General features: G+C 51.0%; 6 protein-coding genes across 6 annotated transcripts; 4 read left to right on the top strand and 2 right to left on the bottom strand.

Moving 5' to 3' along the window:
* N7539_008389 (uncharacterized protein) lies at window positions 1-624 on the top strand (the record flags this gene model as incomplete). Its single annotated transcript, XM_056937989.1, has 4 exons — window positions 1-35; window positions 222-351; window positions 409-473; window positions 540-624. 4 exons carry the CDS (start codon window positions 1-3, stop codon window positions 622-624), a joined length of 315 nt encoding a protein of 104 aa, XP_056787081.1.
* Window positions 625-1,674: 1,050 nt separating this feature from the next.
* N7539_008388 (Acyl transferase/acyl hydrolase/lysophospholipase) lies at window positions 1,675-5,386 on the top strand (the record flags this gene model as incomplete). Its single annotated transcript, XM_056937988.1, has 5 exons — window positions 1,675-1,877; window positions 1,943-2,763; window positions 2,819-2,853; window positions 2,911-4,991; window positions 5,104-5,386. 5 exons carry the CDS (start codon window positions 1,675-1,677, stop codon window positions 5,384-5,386), a joined length of 3,423 nt encoding a protein of 1,140 aa, XP_056787080.1.
* A 1,400-nt stretch (window positions 5,387-6,786) lies between these two features.
* Window positions 6,787-9,129, top strand: N7539_008387 (alpha-L-arabinofuranosidase A; the record flags this gene model as incomplete). Its single annotated transcript, XM_056937987.1, has 7 exons — window positions 6,787-6,906; window positions 6,971-7,420; window positions 7,493-7,609; window positions 7,661-7,850; window positions 7,913-8,556; window positions 8,616-8,723; window positions 8,782-9,129. The coding sequence occupies 7 exons, from the start codon at window positions 6,787-6,789 to the stop codon at window positions 9,127-9,129; spliced, it is 1,977 nt and encodes a 658-aa protein (XP_056787079.1).
* Window positions 9,130-14,100: 4,971 nt separating this feature from the next.
* On the bottom strand, window positions 14,101-14,395 carry N7539_008386 (uncharacterized protein; the record flags this gene model as incomplete). Its single annotated transcript, XM_056937986.1, has 2 exons — window positions 14,101-14,215; window positions 14,307-14,395. 2 exons carry the CDS (start codon window positions 14,393-14,395, stop codon window positions 14,101-14,103), a joined length of 204 nt encoding a protein of 67 aa, XP_056787078.1.
* A 1,381-nt stretch (window positions 14,396-15,776) lies between these two features.
* On the top strand, window positions 15,777-22,404 carry N7539_008385 (ABC multidrug transporter A-2; the record flags this gene model as incomplete). The annotated part of the gene is made up of 7 exons (XM_056937985.1): window positions 15,777-16,369; window positions 16,464-17,976; window positions 18,048-19,550; window positions 19,613-20,073; window positions 20,167-20,580; window positions 21,821-21,943; window positions 22,032-22,404. 7 exons carry the CDS (start codon window positions 15,777-15,779, stop codon window positions 22,402-22,404), a joined length of 4,980 nt encoding a protein of 1,659 aa, XP_056787077.1.
* A 444-nt stretch (window positions 22,405-22,848) lies between these two features.
* N7539_008384 (proteasome regulatory particle base subunit RPN10) lies at window positions 22,849-23,895 on the bottom strand (the record flags this gene model as incomplete). The annotated part of the gene is made up of 4 exons (XM_056937984.1): window positions 22,849-23,403; window positions 23,497-23,716; window positions 23,774-23,812; window positions 23,870-23,895. The coding sequence occupies 4 exons, from the start codon at window positions 23,893-23,895 to the stop codon at window positions 22,849-22,851; spliced, it is 840 nt and encodes a 279-aa protein (XP_056787076.1).
* Between the last annotated feature and the right edge of the window lie 224 nt (window positions 23,896-24,119).

The raw sequence follows: 24,119 nt of genomic DNA, 5'->3' as shown, positions 1-24,119 counted from the left end.
ATGTCTTACCAGCAGCACCAGTATCCTCCTAATGCGTAAGTCTTGACTCGTCATTTCCTGCGCCCACGACCTCGATCCTGACGGTCGGCCGAAGACCGCCAACCTCGTTCCATGTGATTCGCCAATCAAACCATATTTCCCATCCTTCCCTCATCGCCGGATTTGAGCACTGGGACAGCCTTCTTGTTTGTCGACAGTGGTCTGATCATCGTCTTCTACAGTTACCAGCAGCCCGGCTACGGCCCTCCCCCTGGAGAGTACGGAGGTTATCCTCAGCAGGGCTATCCTCCCCCGCAGGGCTATCCTCCCCAGCAAGGCTATCCTCCTCAGCAAGGCTATTCCCCCAATACTGTAAGGATTTCATGAATGGTCGTTGATGCATTGTCGTATGTTGATCCATAATTCTAGATGCAATACAACTCAAATGCCCCTCAACAGGAGCAGAAGAAGGACCGTGGTTGTCTCGGTGCTTGGTGAGTTTGGTTTTCCACATTGCAACCCCACAAAAACCTTCACTGACCTTGACTCTCACTATGCAGCTTGGCCACCCTCTGCTGTTGTTTCGTTTGCGAGGAGGGTTGCGAGTGCTGTGCCGAGTGTATCGAGTGCTGTGAGATGTGCTAGATCCTCTAGCCAATGACTTCGACGATACTTTGTGATTTCTCCTCGTGGCGTTCGAAAGACTTGAGGACATTTCCGACATGTCTTTGAGCCGAGTTACTACCTTCACCCTTTGGCCTGGCTTTCCCTATTTGTCATTTTCTTGTTTCGTCATATCCAGCCTTAGCAACGTGATTCGCATTCTACGATTCCTTTCGATTCTGCAAGCCGCCATGCACTCGGCGGTTAAATATATGCATATGTGGCTAGCTCAACTAAATTGAAAGAGTGGCACTATTTCCGGATCGGTGGAGCATGGTCTTGCTTGGTGAGATCGGATGTGGGAGACCTATGTTGCTTGATTACAGGGAGGCATTGGGGCCCTGTATGTCGCACTTCTCTGATCACCGATGGCAATATTCACTACGACTAAGTTGCCCGCCTACGGTTCTGTGTAATCTCACCGCTAACCTAAGCGATTAAAGATATGCGACCTGATCCATCGCAGCTTTTTCGCGAACTGATACGCTATGCCCAAAATTGTAAGATGCAAGAACAGTCTGGGGAAAGAAAGGGACGAGGTGAAATTATGGAGACGGAGGTCAGAGGTTCTCACTACTAGAGAGAAGGTACTATGCTACGGACGGCTACTGCTGTTCTAATTGGGAGATCACAGGCCACACAAACACGAGCGCAAAAGCTCTCAAACACCGTAGGAGGATAAGTGCTAAGCGCTCATTCTTTCGAAATGCCGCCCTGACCGAAGCTACAATTAGAATGAACCGTAGCGGAGTCCCAGTCTGCGTCGATCCAGCAGAACATGTTGGCGCCCTACGATGAGCGGCACACTACTTAGTACTGAGTCTACCTACTGACTACCAAGGACTGGAGGCCGCAGCATCTGTTAAGCGCCCACAGAGATGCCTAGCGCCCTGCCTGCATCTCCCCGGCGCTCAATGGCTTGATTGAACTCGTATCATCATTCTCAGAGGTGCCCTCAAATAACAGGATTCGATGCCTATATAACGGAATGTAAAACGTCGCATCACTCTGATCCGAACTAACACAGAAAATATGGCGGGTGTTTCTCGCGCGTCAAATATCCTCGACCGAAATGGCTTGTGTCTATTATCACTTGATGGAGGAGGTGTCAGGGGCCTGTCCACACTCTTAATCCTCCACCATATCATGATCCAATTGAGCCGAGAACGTGGATCCTTGTCAATTTTGAAGCCTTGCGAGGTTTTCGACCTCATAGGCGGGACAAGCACAGGAGGGTAGGTACCTCTGTCTAACCACTTCCAAGCAAACCCTAAAGTGTCTCGAGTGCTGATCGGAACAGTTTGATCGCAATAATGCTCGGGCGCTTGCAAATGAGCACTGAAGATTGCATTCAAGCCTATACCGACCTTATCCGAACGGTCTTTGGCAAGAAATTGAGGTCTGTCCCTGTGGACTGGACTGGCAGTATTCGGCCAAGATACGACAGCGAGAAGCTCAGATTGGCGGTGCAAGAGGTGATCGTCAAGGCTGGTGCCGCACCTGATGACCTCATGGACGATGGAAGCTCACGTGGTTGTCGGGTATTCGTGTGCACAACAGCGAAGGACACTTTACAGGTCACTCGCCTTCGAAGTTACTCCGTTTCAAACGAAGAAGTATCAGCAACCATCTGTGAAGCGGCCCTTGCTACCTCTGCAGCAACGGGGTTTTTTGAGTATGTTAGTATCGGAAATTCTCAGTATGTGGATGGAGCCTTCGGGGCTAACAACCCGGTGGAGGAGGTTGAAGAGGAGGCGGCCGATATTTGGTGCACATCAAGCCGGGATCTAAAGCCCTTGGTAAAATGCTTCCTGTCTCTGGGCACCGGAAGCCCGTCCAGCATGCCAATGGATGACAATATGATCAAGTTCCTCTCCAAAACCTTGGTCAGAATGGCTACGAAGCCGGAGAGCACAGAGCGCCGTTTCATGGCCCGTTGGAGCAATGAAACAAGGCAGAAGAGGATATTTCGATTCAACGTCGAGAAAGGCCTTCAGGAGGTGCACATGAGCGACTACCAAAAGTTGAGCCTAATTGAGACCGCTACACACAACTATCTACATCATGCAGACCAAAAAGGTCGAATCCGGGACTGCATCGTCAACTTGGCTGGTAAAAGAGGTAAGCCAACTACCTTGTGCGTTTGATTAACAGGACTAAATGCTCGAATTCGTAGCCAAGACCGAGCCCGACTTTCACGTCATCATACAGGTAAGCAAATAAAAATCTCAGGTAGCAGACTTTCTTGAACTGAAATATCTCATTCAGGCACACCAAGCCTCGATTTTGAAACAGACCCTCCAGAGATGTACTCCCACCGGAGCATCGACGACTCCGGAGAAACATCCCTTGTGGTTTGTTCCCTTCGATCGAAACGCTGGCTTTGTCGATCTTGAGCTGCTTGAAACTCTGAAACAAAAGCTATTCTCGAAGACACACAGCCCAATGACCGGCATTTTTGGTCTCGGAGGAGTTGGCAAGACCCAGCTTGTTTTGGAGCTGGCGTATCAAGTCCGCGACATGTATCCCGACTGCTCCATCATTTGGATTCCGGCGATGGACAAGGAACAGTTTCAGCAGACTTACGTCAAAGTCGCCCACCAAATGGCCATCGTGCCCAGTGATGGAGATCAAGAAGATGTTAAATCTCTCGTCCATGAATATCTCAGCCGGCCCCAAAACGGCAATTGGTTGCTGATTATTGACAATGCTGATGACTTTGAGATGTGGACCAACAGATTTTCTTCATCATCAAATGCCAGCCTGGCTCAACTTCTACCGCAAAGCCCACACGGGAGAATAGTGTTCACTACGAGAAGCATGCGCCTGGCGCAACATCTTGCGCCCCGCAACATCGTTGAAGCCCTTCAAATGGACGAGTCAAGGGCCACGAGACTTCTGGGTAATGCATTGATCAATAAAGCATTGATCACGGAAGACAGAGACACAACACGACGTCTTTTAGAGCAGCTGACATTTCTGCCGCTAGCCATCGTCCAAGCTGCCACGTTCATCAATGAGAATCGAATCAGCATCGCCCGCTACATTGAAATTCTGGGTGGACACGCGCAAGGGGCCATTGACCTTCTCAGCGAGGAATTTGAGGACGAAGGCCGATATCAGAGTGCTCGTAATCCAATCGCGTCTACCTGGCTGACATCTTTCCAACAAATCCAGAAAGCAGACCCAACGGCCGCAGACTGTCTAGCATTCATGTCGTGTGTGAGTGCAAACGATATCCCAACGTGCCTTCTCCCTGTCGCCGACGAGGTGAAGCGCGAAAAAGCAATTGGCTTGCTCAAATCCTACTCATTTGTGCGCTGCAATGCAAATGGACGACGACTTGATTTGCATCGACTGGTCCAATTGGCCACAATCAATTGGTTACGTTCAGAAAACTTGATGACTTTTTGGCAGAAGAAGTCTGTCACAATCTTGGCGCGACAATATCCCTGCTGTGATGTGTTTCAGCGATCCGATTGGCGTGCAGCTATTCCTCATGCTCTTCATGTCTTACAGAGCTCAATGGCCACTGCAGTCCCAGATGAAGTTTTTCAGCTCATGGGCACAGTCGCTCACTGTTATGATTTAGACGGAAGATTCAAAGAAGCGAAGCCGCTGCGTGTGATGCTTCGAAGCATGCTCCAAAGCCATATTGGCACACGACATCCTAAATACCTCGCCGTTCAAAGCGCGCTAGCACGCACGGATATGATGATTGGCAACTATGGAGAGTCGATTCAAGCCTTTGAATCTGTCATCGAGAGTTACAAGAACGCCGGGCAGCTTCAATCGCCAGACGCAATGGAAGCCATTCATAGGTTGTCCACCTGTCTTCGACTTGAGGGCAGTCTTCAGCGGGCCGAGGAGCTCGGTAGTCAAGCCTTGAGATGGAATCTTCATTCAAGAGGTCCCTATGCCGAGTCTACCTTGGACACAATGATCAACATGACCTGGATCTACTTTGCGCAGGCCCGGGTTTCGGATGCGGAACAAATGGCTCAAGAATCTCTCCACATGGCGAAAAGCACTTTAGGCCCGGATCATCCTTACACAACTCTTGCCACGTCCAGCCTAGCCTGGATCTCCCTGGAGCAGTGGAAGCTCAAACAGGCGGAGGATCTTCTTTTGGACACGCTCGAAAGAGGCCGACGTATCACTGGGCCAAACTATCCTTTGCTTCTGAATGACTTATATCAGCTTGCACTAGTCACGAAATTTCAGGGCCGACACGACGACGCAGTATTGCTTTTGAAAAAGTGCTGTGTCTTACAAGAGCAGACTCTGGGCGTTGACCACTGCCGCACAAGGAATAGTGTTCGGACTCTGGAAGAATGGACAACAATGAGGTCAGTATGAACATGTCGATAATTGCTCCCCCTCGGTTTTCCTTCATTTAGCTCAGATTTGTGGTGGCGCAACGTCCCTAACGCTAAATTGTCACTCGTCTCGACCGACCAGATACCTTCCGATGCGCTACGTCTCTCTCGTCCCGCCGATAGCGCGGTCGGCTATGATATTAGCACGTCGAAGGCGGTATCCTCGCATCAAAGTATTGGGTGGTCTTTATGCTGCTCGGCGGGAACACAAAGACAGCTCCCTTGTTCAAGAAATTATCAGAGTTGTACAAAGCTTTCGGGAAGACTACGGCATGCCGTGTGATACTTGTTATCCCATCGACGCACGGCTGGAAAACCACAGCTGCTACCCGACGGTCCCCAAGGGTGACTTCAAAAGACCTTGACTCCGTCGCAGGCCATACCTCCCGCAATGACTGTTTATCAATGATAGACCAGATGCTCCCTCCTTCGAATATTCCCACGCGCAATACGACGTTGAACTGGAAAGCCAATTAACAAGGGAACTCGAGGAAACTTTTCGTCTAGCAGCTGTTGCCGGATCACCCGAAACAGTGGGCAACTGGCCTGTCTAAGATACCCATCCTAGTGTTCACACATTTTCTTGAGCCGTGAGTGTTGTGGACCAATTTCACGATACTCGTGGTGTCCAACTCAAGTGTGGCTAGGACTGTGCTACTTGCTTGAAATGCGAAATAACCACAACACCTCGGGCATAATGCGATCAATCGCACAGGTCGAGAATCGTGAGAGCTGCAACAGGACTGCTGGGGAAGTTGATGTGTATGTGGGAAAGTAGCGGTCACCCCGGCCGGTAGTCTTTGCGAGCTGCCGGAGTTCTCATCGCAACACCGGCACTCGTTGGCTTGCAATTACTCCCCCTATGCGGCGATCAACAGCTTCGCTGTAAAGCAATGATGGGGCATAGACAAGAGCGCTCGACTGACTGCCTATGACCGCTAACGCGCAACGTACCGAGTCCAAGTTGCGTGGGATGCGCTGTGGGGAAGAAACGCGGGGAAGCCGGGTAAAAACGTCGCGGCAAAGGCATGGACTGCATCATACATACTTTGCTTGTATATTGCCGGGCTTGTTGTCCAAGGCTTGCATTCGGACAAGGGGTCTGTAGTCGATACTCTAAGTGAGCTCGACCAAAATGCCGTCGAAGATAGACTAATTGACTCAACTGTAAGTGCGCCGTCTGTTTTCCCTTCCAATGAAATGGAACACTACTCACTGTTTCCCAGATCAAGTCTCGGTTGATACTCTAAGGAACGGCCCACGCTTGTGCCCAGAAATGCTTCTAGCGTCCTGCAAGACGATAAATTTTCAATGTCATCATTCATGCGCGCCTTCTTCTAGATCGATGCCTGTCTTGCCCTGTTTGCATTTATCCACCAAGGAGATTTGCCTAATACAGAAAATGTGGGATCGACCTCTCGCCAATGCCTTCGATCCTGTGACCGAAGAGGGAATGATCTACCTCCGAGGCGAGGTCTCTACTTGACCCTGCCCGAAGACAATGAGGGGTGATGGCACCTAAGTCGACGGTGCATTCGGTCTCGGCTAATTGCTTTGAGCTCTGTGACGTACGAATCTTCACTGGAAGTCAGGATATAAGAGGTGAAGTCGATCCATACCCATCGATTGATAGTATAGCTGCCAAGGTCTCGCCAATTGATCCCTTGAATCGACGCGTCGCACTACCTGTACGAGTGTTGACTATCGAGACCTCTGAGGCTCTCATCGCTATCGGCTGAGTCTTGTATGCTGTGAAGAAGACAAAATGTTGGCGCAGTCACTTCTTCTGCCATTGCTGGCCACCTATGCCACTGCAGTAAAGGTCTCGGTTGCCAGATCTGGTGGAAATGCTACCACAAATCTGCAGTATGGCGCCATGGAAGAGGTACTCGATGGATGAACCCAATATCAGACACAGCCCGCAATTCACTGACACCATGTTCTCACAGGAAATCAACCACTGCGGTGAAGGTGGTCTCTACGCCGAGTTGATCCGCAACCGAGCTTTCCAGGGTAGCTCTACCTTCCCCTCCACTGTTGACGCATGGGCTGCTGTGAATGGAGCCGGCTTGCTGCTTCAGAACTTGACCAATCCTCTGTCCTCCGCCTTGCCCACATCCCTTCAAGTTCAAGGTGAGGGTATAACAGGCATGGCAAACTCTGGATTCTGGGGTATTGACGTGCGGCCCCAGAAGTACACTGGATCGTTCTACGTTCTCGGATCCTACGCGGGCAATTTCACTGCGTCGCTGCAGTCAGCAAATGGCGAAGTCTTTGCCTCCACCGAAGTTGCTTCGGAGAGTCGTGCAGATGAATGGGTGCAGCACAAATTTACTCTGCACCCCAACAAAAAGGCTGATAACACCAGCAATCACTTTGTATTGACCTTTGATGCTTCCGTAAGTTCCGCATCGCCTTCTTCAATCCATCTCACGACATACGTCGTTGGACTGACAATAATATATTCCTAGCAAACGGAGTGCGGTGCACTTGATTTCAACCTGATCAGCTTGTTCCCACCAACCTGGAATGATCGTCCAAACGGAATGCGACGGGACTTGATGCAGGCCTTGCAAGAGTTGGGTCCAGTACGTGAATTTGCTTCGAGCTTGAAAATTCGGCGAGTCTGACTTCAATAGAAATTCCTTCGCTTCCCGGGCGGCAACAACTTGGAGGGTCAAACCATCGAGGACCGATGGAAATGGAATGAAACAATTGGACCATTGAAGGACCGTCCCGGCCGTGCTACTACTTGGGGTTATGAGGAGACCAGCGGTATGGGCCTTGTCGAATACATGGAATGGTGCGACGATCTTGAGATGGAACCCAGTGAGACTTTCCCTCCTTGAATACATTTGTCCTGGGCGCAGCAATACTAACGCCAGGCATAGTCCTTGCTGTGTGGGGTGGCTTCGCTCTGAACGGTGACGCAGTCCCCGAGTCTGAGATCGGGTTCTACGTGCAAGATGCCCTTGACGAGCTCGAGTTTCTGACTGGCTCCACGGACACCAAATTTGGCGCCCTCCGAGCTAAGTATGGCCACCCTGAGCCTTGGAAGATCCGGTACGTTGAGGTCGGAAATGAGGACAATCTCAACGGTGGCTTGGATTCATACAAAGCCTACCGGTTCCCGGCCTTCTATAATGCGATCAGTGAAAAGTATCCAGAGATTCAGGTGATCGCTTCCACGATCAATATGACTTTCCCTGCAAATGCCGGCGGTGACTATCATACTTACGATATTCCGGACAATTTTGTTTCCAACTTCAACAAGTTTGATAACTACACCCGCGAGCACCCGATTTTGCTAGGTAAGAAGGGACCATACAAGACTTTGCATGTTCTGTCCAGACTGATTGAGATAAATGCATTTGCAGGAGAAATTGCGGTGACCGAGTTCAACAACGCGCAACACGGCATCAACTGGACAGACAAGCACTTCACCCTGTACCCCTTCTGGCTGGGCACAGTTGCCGAGGCTGTCTTCCTGCTTGGTGCTGAGCGAAACGCCGACTTAATCATTGGTACAACCTATGTCAGTCCTCCTGAGATGGAGAAGTTTCATCATCGTCAGGCATACTAATGAGATTCTAGGCCCCCTTCTTCGAGAACCTTGATAGCTATGAGTGGTCACCCACCATGATCAGCTTCAACTCCAACCCTGATCAGACCTCCAAGTCTACGAGTTGGTACTTGTACAAGGTATTTTGCTGATCGTACTTTTTCCTTTATAATTGACTCCTCTCTAATCACATCTCAGCTCTTCAACGATCACCACATGACCAACACCCTGCCATCCACATCCGACAGCGACTTTGGTCCTCTCTACTACGCCACTGGCATGAACAACAAAACAAATTCCTACATCTTCAAAGCTGCCGTCTACAACAGCACCGAGGAGATCCCCATCTCACTTTCATTCGAAGGTGTCGGTCGCGGTGCCATGGCGGATCTGACCATTCTCACTGCACCCAACGCAGTTGCCATGAACGGTGTCGCCGGGCCCAATATTGTGCAGACCCAGACGAAGAAGATCAAGGCCGGCAAGCAGGGTGTCTTTGAATTCAAGATGCCCAGCTTGAGTGTGGCTGTGCTGGAAACTAAATGAGTGGAGATGCGGAGGCGAGTCACTCTACCCGAGTCTCTTTGTGAACGTAATCTGGGAGTATGACATGACTGGACGACTTTTATGAATGTCGAAAGAGATCAACATGACGCGGTCAACGGATATAATGCTAAGTATCACTTTTCGCAAAATGTGAATGGGAGTATAAACCAGATGGATAATATTCATGCACTGCTAAGTTTCAGTTCTTGAACACGTCAGCAATCCGAGACTCAATACTTAATGCATTTGAGATCCTCTGATCCATACGTCCGACAAGAGCCTCCTAGTGAGGCACAATACATACATAGTGTTTGGTGAATCAAGCTAGAATAGTACTCACCTAATGAAATAGCAAGTGCATCGAGGTCGAACAGGGAACCGGTGGGTGGTCGATTAATCGAAACGTCTCCAACAAGCGAGAGCAAAATACCTTCCCCACCGGTCAAACTCCGGAGCAGCTCGTACAAACTGCACTACTACTAGCAAAGTTGCACGAATCCCACGCCTGGATAATCTGCGCATTACTTACCTGGTAAAGTAGGTAAACTAGAAAGTGATAGCTCATGGTCCTCGCTTATAATATCCATGTAAAGCTGCACGTCAACGAGAAAAACTGTTCGAAGACCACCAACCTGTCGCTGCCCTCCTTCAAGAGGTCTTCCTTGCCGAGCTCACCTTTATGGCCCGTCAAGTCGCCTGAGAGTGACATAATGCGAGCTGTCTTTGAAGAGCGCTTCGGGAAAACGTAGGTGCGTCTTTCGAGATGCTCTCTCTTCTTGGTCACCACACAATGAAAATATACTAGGGTAAAGTGCTTGCAGCCTCTTGTTGTCATGCAGATGCCGTCTTTGCATCCGGTGGTATGTCGCCAGACCTACCTCGAGTCGGGTGTCATGAATTCTCCGGCGTAATCGTCGCTGTAGGTCTAGACGCTCGAGCCAAATTCCAATGGAGTTGGTGACCGGATCGAGAGTCGGTGTTCAGCTCAAGCGTATCACCTCTATAAGTGTGTTTTGAATGTAAGTATCCAGGTAAGGATCCTGTGGAATATTCTGCATGTTTTTCCAAGGCTGTTAAGCTGGGACTCATCGTGGATGATGGATTCCAGGAATGGTGCCTCGTTAGTAGTCGCCAATTCGCTCGTGTTCCGGACGTAACATTTGAAGCAAGTGGAATTTTTGATAGCGGAATGTGTCCGAATATGCCAAGTATATCGTTCGATGCCAATCATGATACAAAGTCGACTGGCTGCCTTTGCCCAGTGTTTTCAGAACGATGGTTCTCTGATGCATATCCAAATATCCGTCTCTCTGGGTCGTTTTTACGGCTTTCACTGAGTATGAACTTAGCCAGTCAACTCCCCGAGAAAGAACAGCGGCTTGAGAGACTTACTACGGTCAATGCTCATCTAAAGGCTGTTCTTGATGCGGCGAGTTGGCCTGAGCATCCGGAGCTCATGAACATAAACCCCATTCTAAAACAGCGGTCGGCGAATTGCTGCGACAGCCATTCGGCCTCCCCGTATGCGTCCATCTTCCTCTCCCTTTGCGAACCCGTATTGCCGAAGAGATGAATGACCGTGGGAATTGGTCTCGGATAGGCAATAGGGTCTCACTTACACCACGTGGTATGTTGTCGATCATCGAATTGTAGGTCGCCTACCAACGGATGACCTGTTCACAGGCGGGACCTCGACTGTTGGTGCTTTTGCAGCTTCGACCCAGGATTTCCGTGGACATGGATCTTTCCCATGTCGTTGCACCCGTCACAGGGCGCAATTTTGACTCCGATGCGGTCGTAGGAGAAGCGTGTGTGTCCAATGCAGCGAGACCTTCCACGGGAAATCTCATGTGACCTTCGAGCGATCAGCCCCATTCATCTGTGCACTTGTTGCTGTGGAATTCAAGGAACTGAATTGGTAGTCACCTGTCGGCGTCATGAAATTCGACTCCCTCAAAAGCCGCATTACTCACGAGCTTTATTTTTCGCACACATAGCTCGATGATCGACCGGTGATCCTCAATAGGAGTTGATCTCACTGATACAAGCACATACCGAAAACCTTCCACCCTGGCGCTCATGAGCCAGCCATGCTGACATGCATTGCATTGAAAGACAGATGCTGCTCCTTCGAAAAATAACTCTCGGCACTAAGATTGGTGTCATGATTCGGAGTTGAGTTGAAGACTATGTGACTTCGACACATCTTGACCAGCCGAGGCATTTGTGCGGACCATGGAGTTGGACTTACGATGAGTGATTTCTCCATGTTGACAGACAACCTTCTGCAAGTATTGACAACCCTCCCTGCGGTGAGCGTTCACGAAAGGAATAAGCCTGAAATGTGAACAATTCCTTACGTTCAATAGTTGACCTCCAGCTTGAATCAACATTTCGAAAATTTCCCAGGCGTGGCTGCTCCCGCGTAATGTAGGTTCTGTATTGCTTGTCGCATCAGGTCTTCAAGAACCGGAGTCATGCACTTGAGCTTCCGGGGAAAAGATATCTTCAACAGATGCACGAGTTCGCTCCAAGCGGACAAATACAATTATAATTGTTCCAGCAGGGACGAATTTCCTCCCAACGCTTGGTCTTCTCTGATGGGTCAATTCATGTTGACTTGACAAGGCCACATGATCTTCAGCCGAGTAAGGTGAACTGCAGATCATCATAAACGGTCCAGCTTCGCCAAAGTAGGCTACGATTACATCTGACGAGGCTCTTGCAGCGTTTTCCGGACAAGCTACTGGGGCATGCTCCCAATCGACTTTGGAAGGCGCCCGTTCATCAGAAACCCTAATTTCAGGGAAATAGCTAGCCTATTGTGTTTGTGTAGATGACGGGGTGTTCCATCCACGCACAGCCGGTGCTGTGATAAAACCTCTCAGCAGTGAAGTAGATGATCCGTGGAGATGTGTTTGGGCAATGAAAGTACTGGGTTGAACTTCGATGGAATATCCCATTTCGTGGAGCACAGCCCACTAATTTTTGCACGGTCAAACTCAGTTCGACATGACGGAGAAGTAGAAAGCAAAGAAGGACCGTGGAACAAGAGTTCTCTGATCTATCTCCTCTTTCCACGTAGCCAGGTTCAAGAGTGGACGCTGCGGTATATAGTTTCGTTACTTTCATGAAACATGGTGCAGAAAGAAGAACCCAGGCTTGACGTCGGGCCCAGTGTAAGACTGTCATGATCCACGAATCGCACTGTCCAATGACTCAAAATAGCAGACTTCCTTGTGGCGTATGCTTGTCCGGAACTATCATCTGGCCGAATCATCTGGCGACCAGGGAACTTCTTCCCACTTAATCTCCCTTCGGAAGCTCGCTCAAGAAACCCCAGTGGGAACTTTCCTTGTAGCCTCGAGCCTGCCAGTCATTGATATCCTTTGTGTGATCCCGATTGAAGAGTGGCAGTTGATCAAACAACCGACGTCGCTAATGCTGCCGGAAGGCCGTACAAGCTCAATGCAGGATTTCAGCACGTCCAGCGTGCTGACCACCTGAAGGAAGACATCTGCGCGTCAGCCACTGGCGGCATATCCGAGAGGGTAGCTTGGGGATTGTTCCTCAACATCAGACAACAGATGGGAGATTGACATTGCCTCCGAACAACCGTGGTCCCATACTCGAACCGTTGTACCTCGCTTCTTACCTCGTGAACTTTGTCTTCAAATTCATGGCCTGATATAGAACCGGCGGGTATGGCAGGTGCGGCGGTGAAAGCTCTCCAGGCACATGTTATTTCAACCGTCCTTGTTGCAAGACCAGTAGTCACTGAAATCGGAACGGTCAATATTCTCATGTAGCATAAGTGCCTTAGAGCTACTCACCTTTGTGGAAGGTAACCGTAGACCACATCCCCGCGAAGCCATTCGCTGACAACCTTGGTCGGGGATTTTCAGCAGATTTTCAGCGGTCAAACACATCCGTCTCGACCCCAGGAAAACGAATGTAGACCTTAGTCTACTCATGAAAATCAATGCGGACATAGTGCTCGGGCGCTTTATTAGCTGTCGATGGGCACCATGCCAACACAATCCACGGCTCGGTTCACGCCGTTGGGCTCAGGAGCAAAAATACGCTTGACGGGGTCCACTTCCATGAAGTTGATAGTCTATCGACTGAAAGCTGCTCGTTCGAGACGCTTGGAGCACGGTCCACGGCGTAGACCCGACAGGTCCTACCGGGAATGATAAAGGACGCTGCTAATACACCGAGGGAACCAGCGGCAATCACAGAAACGGCATCTCCGGACTCGAAGCGGGACCATGTCACGCCAGACGAGCCCTAGTAGTTGATCAACTGTCGGATACGGTCAATTCATCCTGTTCAATGGCGGAACTAGTAGTCTTGGCAGTAGAACACACAGCGATCAGTGATTGATCGGCAAACAGAACTCGTGCATATTCGGACCCCAGACTGTGCGGTCAACCACCTTCTAGAACCGTGTTTGGGTGTCAAACATATGCCCGTATGCACAGAGTACGGAGCCGACAGAATGGCATCTCCTCCAATCTGGCTCTTACATCTCACCTGGTCTATCTCTGGTGGTGACCGTTGAGGCTCCCTCTCTCACCCCGGAGAGACGAAACACCAAAGAGAATGCCGGGCTCTGGTGTATAGCTCGCTGCCCAATGAGCTTTTTTGGGGTGAAGGCTCTGCTTCGTTGAGAGTGTGAGAAGACTGGAGATGAGTCGTTGTTGTGAAGAGTCTGCTAGTCTCATTGTGAGAATGCGCCTTATATAGACCCAACTTCATGCGACTTCGCTTCAAAAATCTTGAGGTTGAACTCCACCAACTTCCCCAAGCAGATACCATCGGCCGAATCATGTTCGTCGACAGGTTGAGCTTCCAAAGAGAGTGCTCTTAGCGGATTTTGCCCATCCTCTGAGGCCTGCGTTATCTGAGTACTGCGACCTACCATCCCCTTTCAAGACATCGAGAGGACTGTCGACCAGCTGCAACAGTCTACATCAGTGAGGCAGAGTCGTCTTTGACCTCGAAACGTACCCGTGTCTGCCAGCTGGTGCGCACCGAGTCCTTCTGTAACGAAAGTTGTGTTGCATTGAAATTTGAATCCCATCTGTGAGTCAGTAGACTTCCAATGAAAACCCAGAACTTGCCTGACCTGGGTTCCACCGCCTCTACAAATATGAATGGGCTCCGTTACTTACAGAAGCCCTTCCATTTTCATGCCGGATCGGGCGAGGCTGGGGAGTCGCGGTGACACATTCTGGATGCCGCTGTATTCCACATTCCACATGGGCAGAGGGATTCACGGCTCCACGAGTTGATCCTGCACGTGCATTCTTGCATGAATCTTGGTCGGTCAAGGCCATGGACGATGACCTGCCGTCCCGAATCCACGAACGCAAGTCATCCGACGATGCGTTCAAGGCACGCAACGCCTGTCTCGTTGCACAGTGCCGATGAGAGCGCTCTCGTGTGTGTAGAGCCCGTGCTCCACGTGACTGTGCGACACGGAAACCAGACCAACCGACGGACCCGCCATTCGATCATTTGGGACTCTTGATCAGGTGCATATCGATCGGATATTCTTGGATAGCGGGAAAGTGACATCCGTCGAGCAACGCCGTGCGCTTGGTGCCGCCATCAAGTCTTCTGTCTGGGGCCTCGGCCACCTTTTTGCCTCTTTCCGTTCCAGGGTTTTTGCTCAGCCCTGCAGTCATCGCGATCGGACGGGCGCTATCCGGAAGGGGCTAATGCACGCTCGGCTTCGGGTGGACTCGGTGGAGCTGAGATCCTGGTTCCGACCCACTCGTGGAATACGCGATATACGGACCCAATCACCGAAGGACGTATCCCTGATATCGACATCCATCTGACGTCCGTGTCAAGACCCACACGCAGCGGTTTCCAGTCCGGGGAAGCTTGCTCCATCCGAAGTATGAGATTCTGCGGCAGAAGACCAATCCCTCTCCGACGTGTAAATCAAAAAGCCTGATAAGAAGAGAGAGATTCAACGTCTGAGTCACGGCCAGCAGGTGTCAGCATCTGGTGGTGCTACTAGTAGGATGGTCCATCACCCGAATCGGATTCGCAAGAAGGTAATCCTTTGACCGGTCTCGTTGTTTGTCGTTGATGCCCGGTGCGAGGCGTAAAGAACTCCACCTATGAGGATACCGAAAGGCCCATAAAGTTTTTGCTCAGGAACCGTGACGTTTTGAAATGCTCGATTGCCTTCGAGAATTCTGCGAGTCGAAGAGCTTCTTACTCTCGCTTTGTCTCGCACTCTTTCTCGCCTTCGACCCTTGCGAGTCCTCTCTGTCATCGAAGTACGTTCAGTACCGTACCGGAAGGCTCTGGCACCGTCTCCGTGGTGAGCCAGACACTACCGGGACACTGTATGCTGGTCATTCGGAAGTTTCCTCGTCCGATACCCGAAGAGGAATCGCTTATTCTCGATTCTGCCCGAACAACACCATCACGCCTTCTGACCTCGCATTGTTTCAGATCACCGCCTTCTGGTACACATCCATCGCGTGTCGCTCAATCTCCCGTCTTTTCCACCTTCATTTTCAACCACCGTCCGTATTGTCTCGCATCGCGCATCGATTCCCATCGTCACGAATCGTTTTGCATCGATTCCCGCCGATTCCCAGCGTCAACGTATGGTAACAACCATGACGGATTCCTCTCGCGAGAATGAGATTCGCTCACTGGCGCAGTCTCTCTCGCGAATTGCGACTAACGATTCCGGTGTCTCGAGGCATGTGGTCTCAGAGAATATCGAGTTGACCGATGTCAATTCGAAAGACATTGTGTCCACAAACCAGACTTCCCACGCCCCCGGCACCCCACCAATCTCGAACACGGTCGAGAAGGGGCCAGCCAACCTCACGCAGACCACGTCTGCTTCTACCACCGATGGAATCAACACCTTCCTGAACCCAGAACAGGATCCAGAGCTCAACCCGAACGATACCAGGAACTTCAACGCTCGAAAGTGGTGCAAGAACTTCCTGCAAATGATCCTGCGAGATCCCGCACGCTATCCACGTCGTAGCGCAGGGGTGTCTTTCCGCAACCTCAACGTCTTTGGTTACGGCACTGCTGCCGACTACCAAACCGACTTTGGAAACGCCTGGCTGAAGATGGGATCCTGGATCAAGGGCCAGTTGGGGATGCGCGAGAAAAAGCGCATCGACATTCTCCGGGATTTTGAAGGCATGATCCACGAGGGAGAGATGCTCGTAGTCCTTGGGCGACCTGGAAGGTAGGCTGCGCTGTTCTTTACCCCACCTCCTTCACCAACTGTCCAGGAACAAGTCAGCAACGTAGGAAACTCATCAATTAACTTTGATTTCTAGCGGGTGTTCAACTTTCTTGCGAACAATCGCCGGTGAGACCCACGGTCTGTACCTCGCAGATGGCTCAGATATTGAGTATGAGGGAATCTCGTGGCAGAAGATGCATGGCCGCTTCCGTGGTGAAGTGATTTACCAGGCGGAAACAGAAACCCACTTCCCCATGCTGACCGCGGGAGAGACCCTGCTATTTGCTGCCCTCGCGCGCGCACCCAGCAATCGTTTGCCGGGGGTGACACGCGATCAGTATGCACAGCACATGCGAGACGTTGTCATGGCCATGCTAGGCTTAACTCATGTCATGGACACAAAAGTAGGCAATGACTTTGTGCGTGGAGTGTCCGGAGGTGAGCGCAAGCGGGTCAGCATCGCGGAGGCCACTCTGTGTGGAAGCCCCCTGCAGTGTTGGGATAACAGTACTCGTGGTCTTGACAGTTCCACCGCACTGGAATTTGTGAAGAACCTACGCTTGTCCACCGAATACAGCGGGACCACCGCTGTGGTGGCTATCTATCAGGCCAGCCAGTCCATCTATGACATCTTCGACAAAGCTGTCGTGCTGTACGAAGGCCGTCAGATTTACTTTGGTCGTGCTGATGATGCCAAGCGTTTCTTTGTCGACATGGGCTTTGAGTGTCCAGATCGACAGACCACAGCCGATTTCCTCACCTCCCTGACCAGCCCCTCGGAGCGCCGTGTGCGAGATGGTTACAAGGATCTGGTTCCTCGCTCACCTGATGAGTTTGCGGCCCGCTGGAAGGAGAGTGCCGAACGCAAACAGCTTCTCAAGGAGATCCAAGACAGTCGGCAGCAGCATCCTGTCGACCAAGAACGATTGGACGTTTTCAGTGTCTCGCGTGCTGCGCAGAAAGCGAAGGGTACTCGAGCCCAATCACCATACACTCTGTCGTATTCAATGCAGATCAAGCTCTGCCTCTGGCGTGGGTTCCTCCGGCAGAGAGGTGACATGAGTATCTCATTGTCCTCGTTGATTGGGAACATTCTCATGGGGCTGATTATTTCCACTGTCTTCATCAACCTCCCTGCAACCACCGGAAGCTTCTTCCAAATTGGTGCCTTGATCTTCTTCGCCGTTCTTCTTGCTGCATTTTCCAGCGCCTTGGAAATTCTCACTCAATGGCACCAGCGTCCTATTGTGGAGAAGCATTTCAAATATGCTTTCTACCATCCTTCCGCCGAGGCTATCAGCTCCTACATTGTGGATCTGCCGTTCAAGGTCGCCATGTCCATCACGTTCAACACCATCGTCTACTTCATTCCTCATCTTCGTCGAACGGCTGGTCACTATCTGATCTTCTTCCTGTTCACGTTCACGACCTCGCTTGTGATGTCGAACCTGTTCCGCACTATAGGCGCCAGTTCCCGCTCGATGGCCCAGGCCATGGTCCCATCTTCGATCTTCATGATGATCCTGGTCATCTACACTGGTTTCACCATTCCGGTTAGGGATATGCATCCTTGGTTCAGGTGGCTTAACTATCTGAACCCTATTGCGGTTTGTGGACCAAGATTTACTCGTTCTCCGATTTCATTGGCGATGCTAACGAATGTTATTCTTCTCTCTAGTACACTTTTGAGTCGCTCATGATCAATGAGTTCAGCGGTCGTCGCTTCCCTTGTAGTGACTTTGTCCCTGCCGGTCCACTGTATGCGGATGCCCCGTTAAGTGCCAAGATCTGTTCACAAAAGGGTGCAGTGCCAGGACAGGATTACGTCGATGGTGATGCTTTCATCAATACCACATACCGGTATTTCAGAGAGCACATGTGGCGGAACTACGGCATTTTGTGCGCCTTTTTTGTCGCACTCTTTGTTTCTTACATCGTTGCGAGCGAGTACATTCGTGCTCAGCCTACCAAGGGTGAGATTCTGGTATTCCGGCGCGGCAAGATTCCGGCATTTGTGAAGAAAGCGTCCCGCGAAGAGGATATTGAGGACGCCTCCAAAGGCACAAAGCAGGGACTGGCAGACGAAGCTCCCGACTTGACCGTCAAGAGCGCGAATCTTGCAACGCAGACTGCCATTTTCCACTGGGAAAATGTTTGCTACGATATCAAAGTCAAGAACGGCACAAGACGAATCCTAGATGAGGTCGACGGATGGGTGAGACCTGGAACTTTGACGGCTTTGATGGGAGTGACAGGAGCTGGGAAGACAACATTGCTAGACGTTCTTGCGGATCGAGTCACCATGGGTGTCATCACTGGTGACATGCTGGTTGACGGACGTCCTCGTGACGGTTCTTTTCAGCGCAAGACGGGCTATGTACAACAGCAAGATCTACACCTAGAGACCAGCACTGTACGCGAGGCTTTGATCTTCAGCGCCCTCCTGCGACAGCCCCATAGCATTCCTTACAAGGAAAAAGTCGCATACGTTGAGGAAGTCATCCACATGTTGGAAATGAGTGAGTATGCGGAAGCTGTTGTTGGTGTTCTGGGTACGGGACTGAATGTCGAACAACGAAAGCGACTGACAATCGGTGTCGAACTTGCCGCCAAACCGGACCTGCTGCTCTTCTTTGACGAACCAACCTCTGGACTTGACAGTCAAACTGCGTGGTCGATCTGCAGTCTGATGCGTAAATTGGCGGACCATGGTCAAGCTGTGCTGTGCACCATTCATCAGCCGTCGGCCATGCTCATGCAGCAGTTTGACCGTCTTCTCTTTCTGGCTAAGGGTGGTCGCACCGTCTACTTTGGCGATCTTGGCACAAACATGAGTAGCCTGATCCAATACTTTGAGAATAAAGGATCCGTCAAATGTCCCGAGAACGCCAACCCGGCAGAATGGATGCTTGAGGTCATCGGTGCCGCTCCTGGTTCGCATGCAGATCGTGACTGGGCTGATGTCTGGAAAGAGAGTCATGAGCGTGTGCAGGTACGACAAGACCTGGCTAAAATGAGAAATGAGCTGTCCAAGAAACCGGCTCCTGAAGCCACGGCTGGCTATGGCGAGTTCGCCACGCCTATCTGGTACCAGTTTCTGGTTTGCATTCGACGCATGTTCGAGCAGTACTACCGTAGTCCCGGCTATCTGTACTCGAAGACGGCCATGTGCGTCATTCCGGTTAGTTGCATCATCCAACGCTGAGCTTGTTCTTTACCTCTGCTAACCCTGGCTATCATCAGCCGCTGTTCATTGGATTCACTTTCTGGCGCATGCCCAACACTCTGCAAGGTCTCCAGAACCAGATGTTTGCCATCTTCATGCTGCTCATCATCTTCCCCAATTTGGTTCAGCAGATGATGCCCAGTTTCGTCACGCAACGATCCTTGTACGAGGTGAGGGAACGGCCCTCCAAGGCATACTCGTGGAAAGCATTCATGCTGGCCAGTGTTCTTGTGGAGCTGCCCTGGAACATTCTGATGGCGATACCGGTCTACTTCTGTTGGTATTATCCCATTGGGCTCTACCGCAACCCCCCACCGGGTGAGATGGTTGCCCGGGGAGGTACCATGTTCCTGGTTATTCTCATGTTCTTGATGTTCACGTCGACCTTCAGTTCGATGATGATCGCAGGGATTGAGTCACCAGAAACTGGAAGTAACATCGCACAGGTGATGTTCTCGCTCTGTCTGGTCTTCAATGGGTAAGTTGAACTCAAACCGAAAGATTTCTGAGTTGAGTCGTGAGCCGCGTTCGAGTGAGTGCTAACTAACGGCGTCTCTCGCTTCGTGTGTAGTGTCCTCGCGAGCCCCAGCGCCCTACCACGGTTCTGGATCTTCATGTACCGTGTGTCCCCGTTCACCTACCTGGTCTCTGCGGTACTGTCATCGGGACTGTCTGGGGGTAACGCCAAATGCTCGAGCATCGAGCTTTTGAAGGTGGATCCACCGCATGGCCAGACTTGCTCCAGCTACCTGGACCCGTATGTGAGGCTCTACCAGGCCAGTCTGTCGAATCCCAATGCTACGTCAGGCTGCGAGATTTGTCCGATCCAGTCCAATGATACCTTCCTGGCCCAGTTGAGTATCAGATTTTCTGACTACTGGCGGAACATCGGACTTCTCTTCGTCTACGTTGGCTTCAACGTGGTCATGGCTCTGGTCCTGTACTGGCTTGCTCGGGTGCCGAAGAAGTGGTCGAGAAAACAACGGTCAGGATGATCGACCACTTTGCCTCCGTCTTTTGCTGGGTGGGGATGTTCGTTTGTGTTTTTGCTTTTGTTTTTGCTTTCCTTTCGGGAGTTGAGCCTGGAAAGAGGCTGGGTATCTCAGCTCACCATGTACGATTTATGACTTACGATCCCAACTGATTGCTGGACCCCGGGATTTTGCATTTGTACAATTTAGCTGATACATGTCTGACAAGATGGTCAGACCGGGTCCTAGTTTGAATGGCATGCCTCCCTCGAGTTACTTTTTTGTCATGTCATAGTATTGAACCGTCTACATGTGTAGTCGTCGCGCCAACAGATGTGAGTCCTGGGTGATAGGAGGTGATTTTGAGCGACTATCAACTTTGCTTTCCTTCCTTCCTTCCTTCCTTCCTTCCTTCCTTCCTTCCTTCCTTCCTTCCTTCCTTCCTCGCTTTCTTCGCACCTTTCTACCTTTGATGTTGATCAGAGCCATACAACCAATATCTTCAAGATCATGTGTTCAGATGCTGGCAGCTATCAAGGGTGGTTTTCTGAGCTTCCGAGAACGGTAGCAAAACATCCTATCACTATGTTTGCTTCACGATCTTTACCTGGCCTGGGTGATGTAGCTTCTACATTGCATTCCATTCGATCACTCACAGCATGTCCCTTTGGGGAAAAGAGATGCAAGGCTGAAGACTGATCTATACGCGTGACACCGGGTGGAGGAAAAGAAACCTTGGTGTGATTCGGATATATAGAATCATGAAAATGAGGAGGACATCATATTACCCGCTGGGAGATGTGTGAGTACGACGATACGAGCGCTTCTTCCGTTGTCCAGTGGAAACTATTATTGCAGGTTTCATCGCCAGTTGATGAATAGTCAAGTGCTCTCAGTTTCCCCGCAACTCCGGCGGAGGGTTTCCTCCCCGATAACCTTAAGACCTCCGAAAAGTGTCCCTGTCCGACCGCGATAACCTACGCGCACCAGAATCAAACCTCGCCTTGACACTTACTCTCTTAGTGGTCCAGCACACAACTGCCTACCACGATCGAATCATGCTGCATGTGCTGGAGTAGCATCTATCCTCTCCTCATACCCTCGGCCACGTTGTCCGGATCGCCGACATCGTCAGACCCTCGTTTGCGACCATCATGTTAGTGTTTGGGACTGGGAAGCATGCTGCCTCTGCACTTGCGCCATACGCTTGCGATACATCATTGCACCGCTAATACTCATCTGTCTGTCTAATAGGACGGTCTTCTCCCTTATCATCATCAACAAGGCGGGTGGTCTCATCTACCAGCGTGAATACCAAGCGGGTCTGCGCAGCCTGTCTACCAACGACTACCTTGTCCTAGCAGGTACCTTCCATGGGTATGTGCATCTCGTCCATATCGCTCTCGCTTTCTCCCTCTCTCCCAAATTTCAAGCCAACCACCAATCTCACATTCAATACAAACAGAGTCCACGCAATCACCCGCTCCATCACCCCAAAACTACCCCTCGCCCAGACCTCTCCAGCCACCACAACGCCCGGAGGAGGAGGCAGCGCACCCCCTGCCGGCTACAGCTATCCCAATCCCGGCATTGCCGCCTCAGGACTGGAACACCTTGAGACGGAGAAGTTCCGGTTGACATGCTTCCAGACTTTAACGGGGACTAAGTTCCTGCTCTTCACGGATCCGATGACGGGGAATGTCGATACGATCATGAATAAGATTTATGAGCTGTATGCCGACTATGTCATGAAAAATCCTTTCTATCAGCTGGAGATGCCGGTGCGATGTGAGGCCTTTGATCGACATTTGGGGGCGTGGCTGCGCGGGCGGACGTGAGATGCCTGTTGTCAGGTTCAATTTGTGATTGTCGATGTATGCTGGGAGGCCCAGCGGGGTTCTGGATGTTCTTGATCCCAAGGGCCGTGACTCTCTGTGAAGATGCGCGGATTATATTGAAGTACATGATGACTTGATGACCCTTAGACCAATTTCAATTTCTCTTTCAATCGTATCCCTTGGCCCTTGATCGGTAACGCCCAGTCTGGTAATCGATAGTCAGGACGGATGAAATGTTTCATCTATGAATGTACCCAAGACTTTTTGACTCAATGAGCCGATAAGGAACCCTACTTTGGCTGAGGGTGAATCTAGCAGACTGGCCAGGTCTTAACTCAGAGTATACAGTGATCTGGAATCGTGAGGAAGATTAAGAAAATGAGAAAAAGACAAAGAAACGCCGGGTATGCATCAAAATTCGCTTCCAGGAAGTGAAGACAACATCTAAGCGGTATCCATCTTGTCGTCATCTTTCTTATCCCGAGCATTGCTTGACTCGCCCTGGCTCTCTTCCGGGATATTACCAAGCTCCGTCTTACCCTCGGCGGCCTCCCGTTCGCGCTTCTCCTTTTCTTGTCGGTTCTTCTCTTCCTCCAATGAGAGTCGCAGGGCAAAGGCCAATTCGGGGTCATTCTCCGCAGCATCTTCAAAGTTGAATCCAGCTTCATCACCGCCGCCTCCGCCGGCACCGCCAGCAGCGGCACTTTCACCGGCAAGGATCGGGGTAGTTTGGAGCTCCTCGCTGAGGAGACGGGGTCCCGGAGGAATGATGGCGAGGTACGAGTTGTCGCCACTCGTCACGTTGTCCACAAAGGCTTCGAGTTTCTTGGTCTGATCAGATTCCAAATCACCAAATGCCACAACGTCGATTGAGACGTTGTTCTTTTTCATCTTCTTGGCGAGCTTCACAAGGGTCTTCTCATCTTCTGCGATGGGTGAGCACGAGAACACGATAATCCGTTGCCGTTGCGACTTTTCGGAGCGGTGCTTCAGGGCCAACTGTAATGAATTGAAGATTAGTTTCAGAGTCGGACCGAGCTACCTCCGCGCTCGCTCATCGGCTACTTCGAAGGGGACAGCATTCCCACGTACAGCTGCAACTTGAATACTGGAGCTCAGATGCGATGTGCCATGAATCTTGGTTCTGTGTAGACCAGCCAGGATGCTGCCAAAGTCTGTCGTGAAAGTAGAGAGGACCTCGGGACCCTTGCCGCCCATGCTCATCAACCCAACGGCCGATTGTGGGTGTGCCCGCATCTTGACGCTGTGAACGATGCTGACAGCATCGACCTGAGCTTGCCAGCGGGTAGATCTGCGGATTTGGAAGTCAGAACTTGTCTCCGAAATCGCCAAATGCCGAGCGACTCACGTGTAATCTCCATTGCGACTGCTTTCGCTATTGTCGACACTGTATGGGATTGGTCAGCAAAGCGCTTGAAGAGATGATTGGCACATTCAGACTGACATGATCATTGTAGCCTCGAGAGACATGATGGCGGTATATGACAGAAAGTGATGAGAAAAGGTAGGAGTAGATACGACGACTGTGATGCTGGAGCTAAGGAAGTCGGCTGATGACGATGAGGTGAAGCTATGCATTCTGCCGGTCCTTCCCGCCCGCGGTCCTGTTTGTTATGGGCGTCGCGCATCCAGCCCCGGATATTCCACGGTCTGTTCCACTCCCCCACGTTACTTCCATATTTTGAACCGCGACG

This window comes from Penicillium diatomitis (genome assembly GCF_028827545.1).
Source record: "Penicillium diatomitis strain IBT 30728 chromosome Unknown utg000012l_segment0_segment0, whole genome shotgun sequence".
NCBI lineage: Eukaryota > Fungi > Ascomycota > Eurotiomycetes > Eurotiales > Aspergillaceae > Penicillium > Penicillium diatomitis.
The sequence above is the reverse complement of the archived record's forward strand: the minus strand, read 5'-3'. Positions and strand labels throughout refer to the sequence as shown.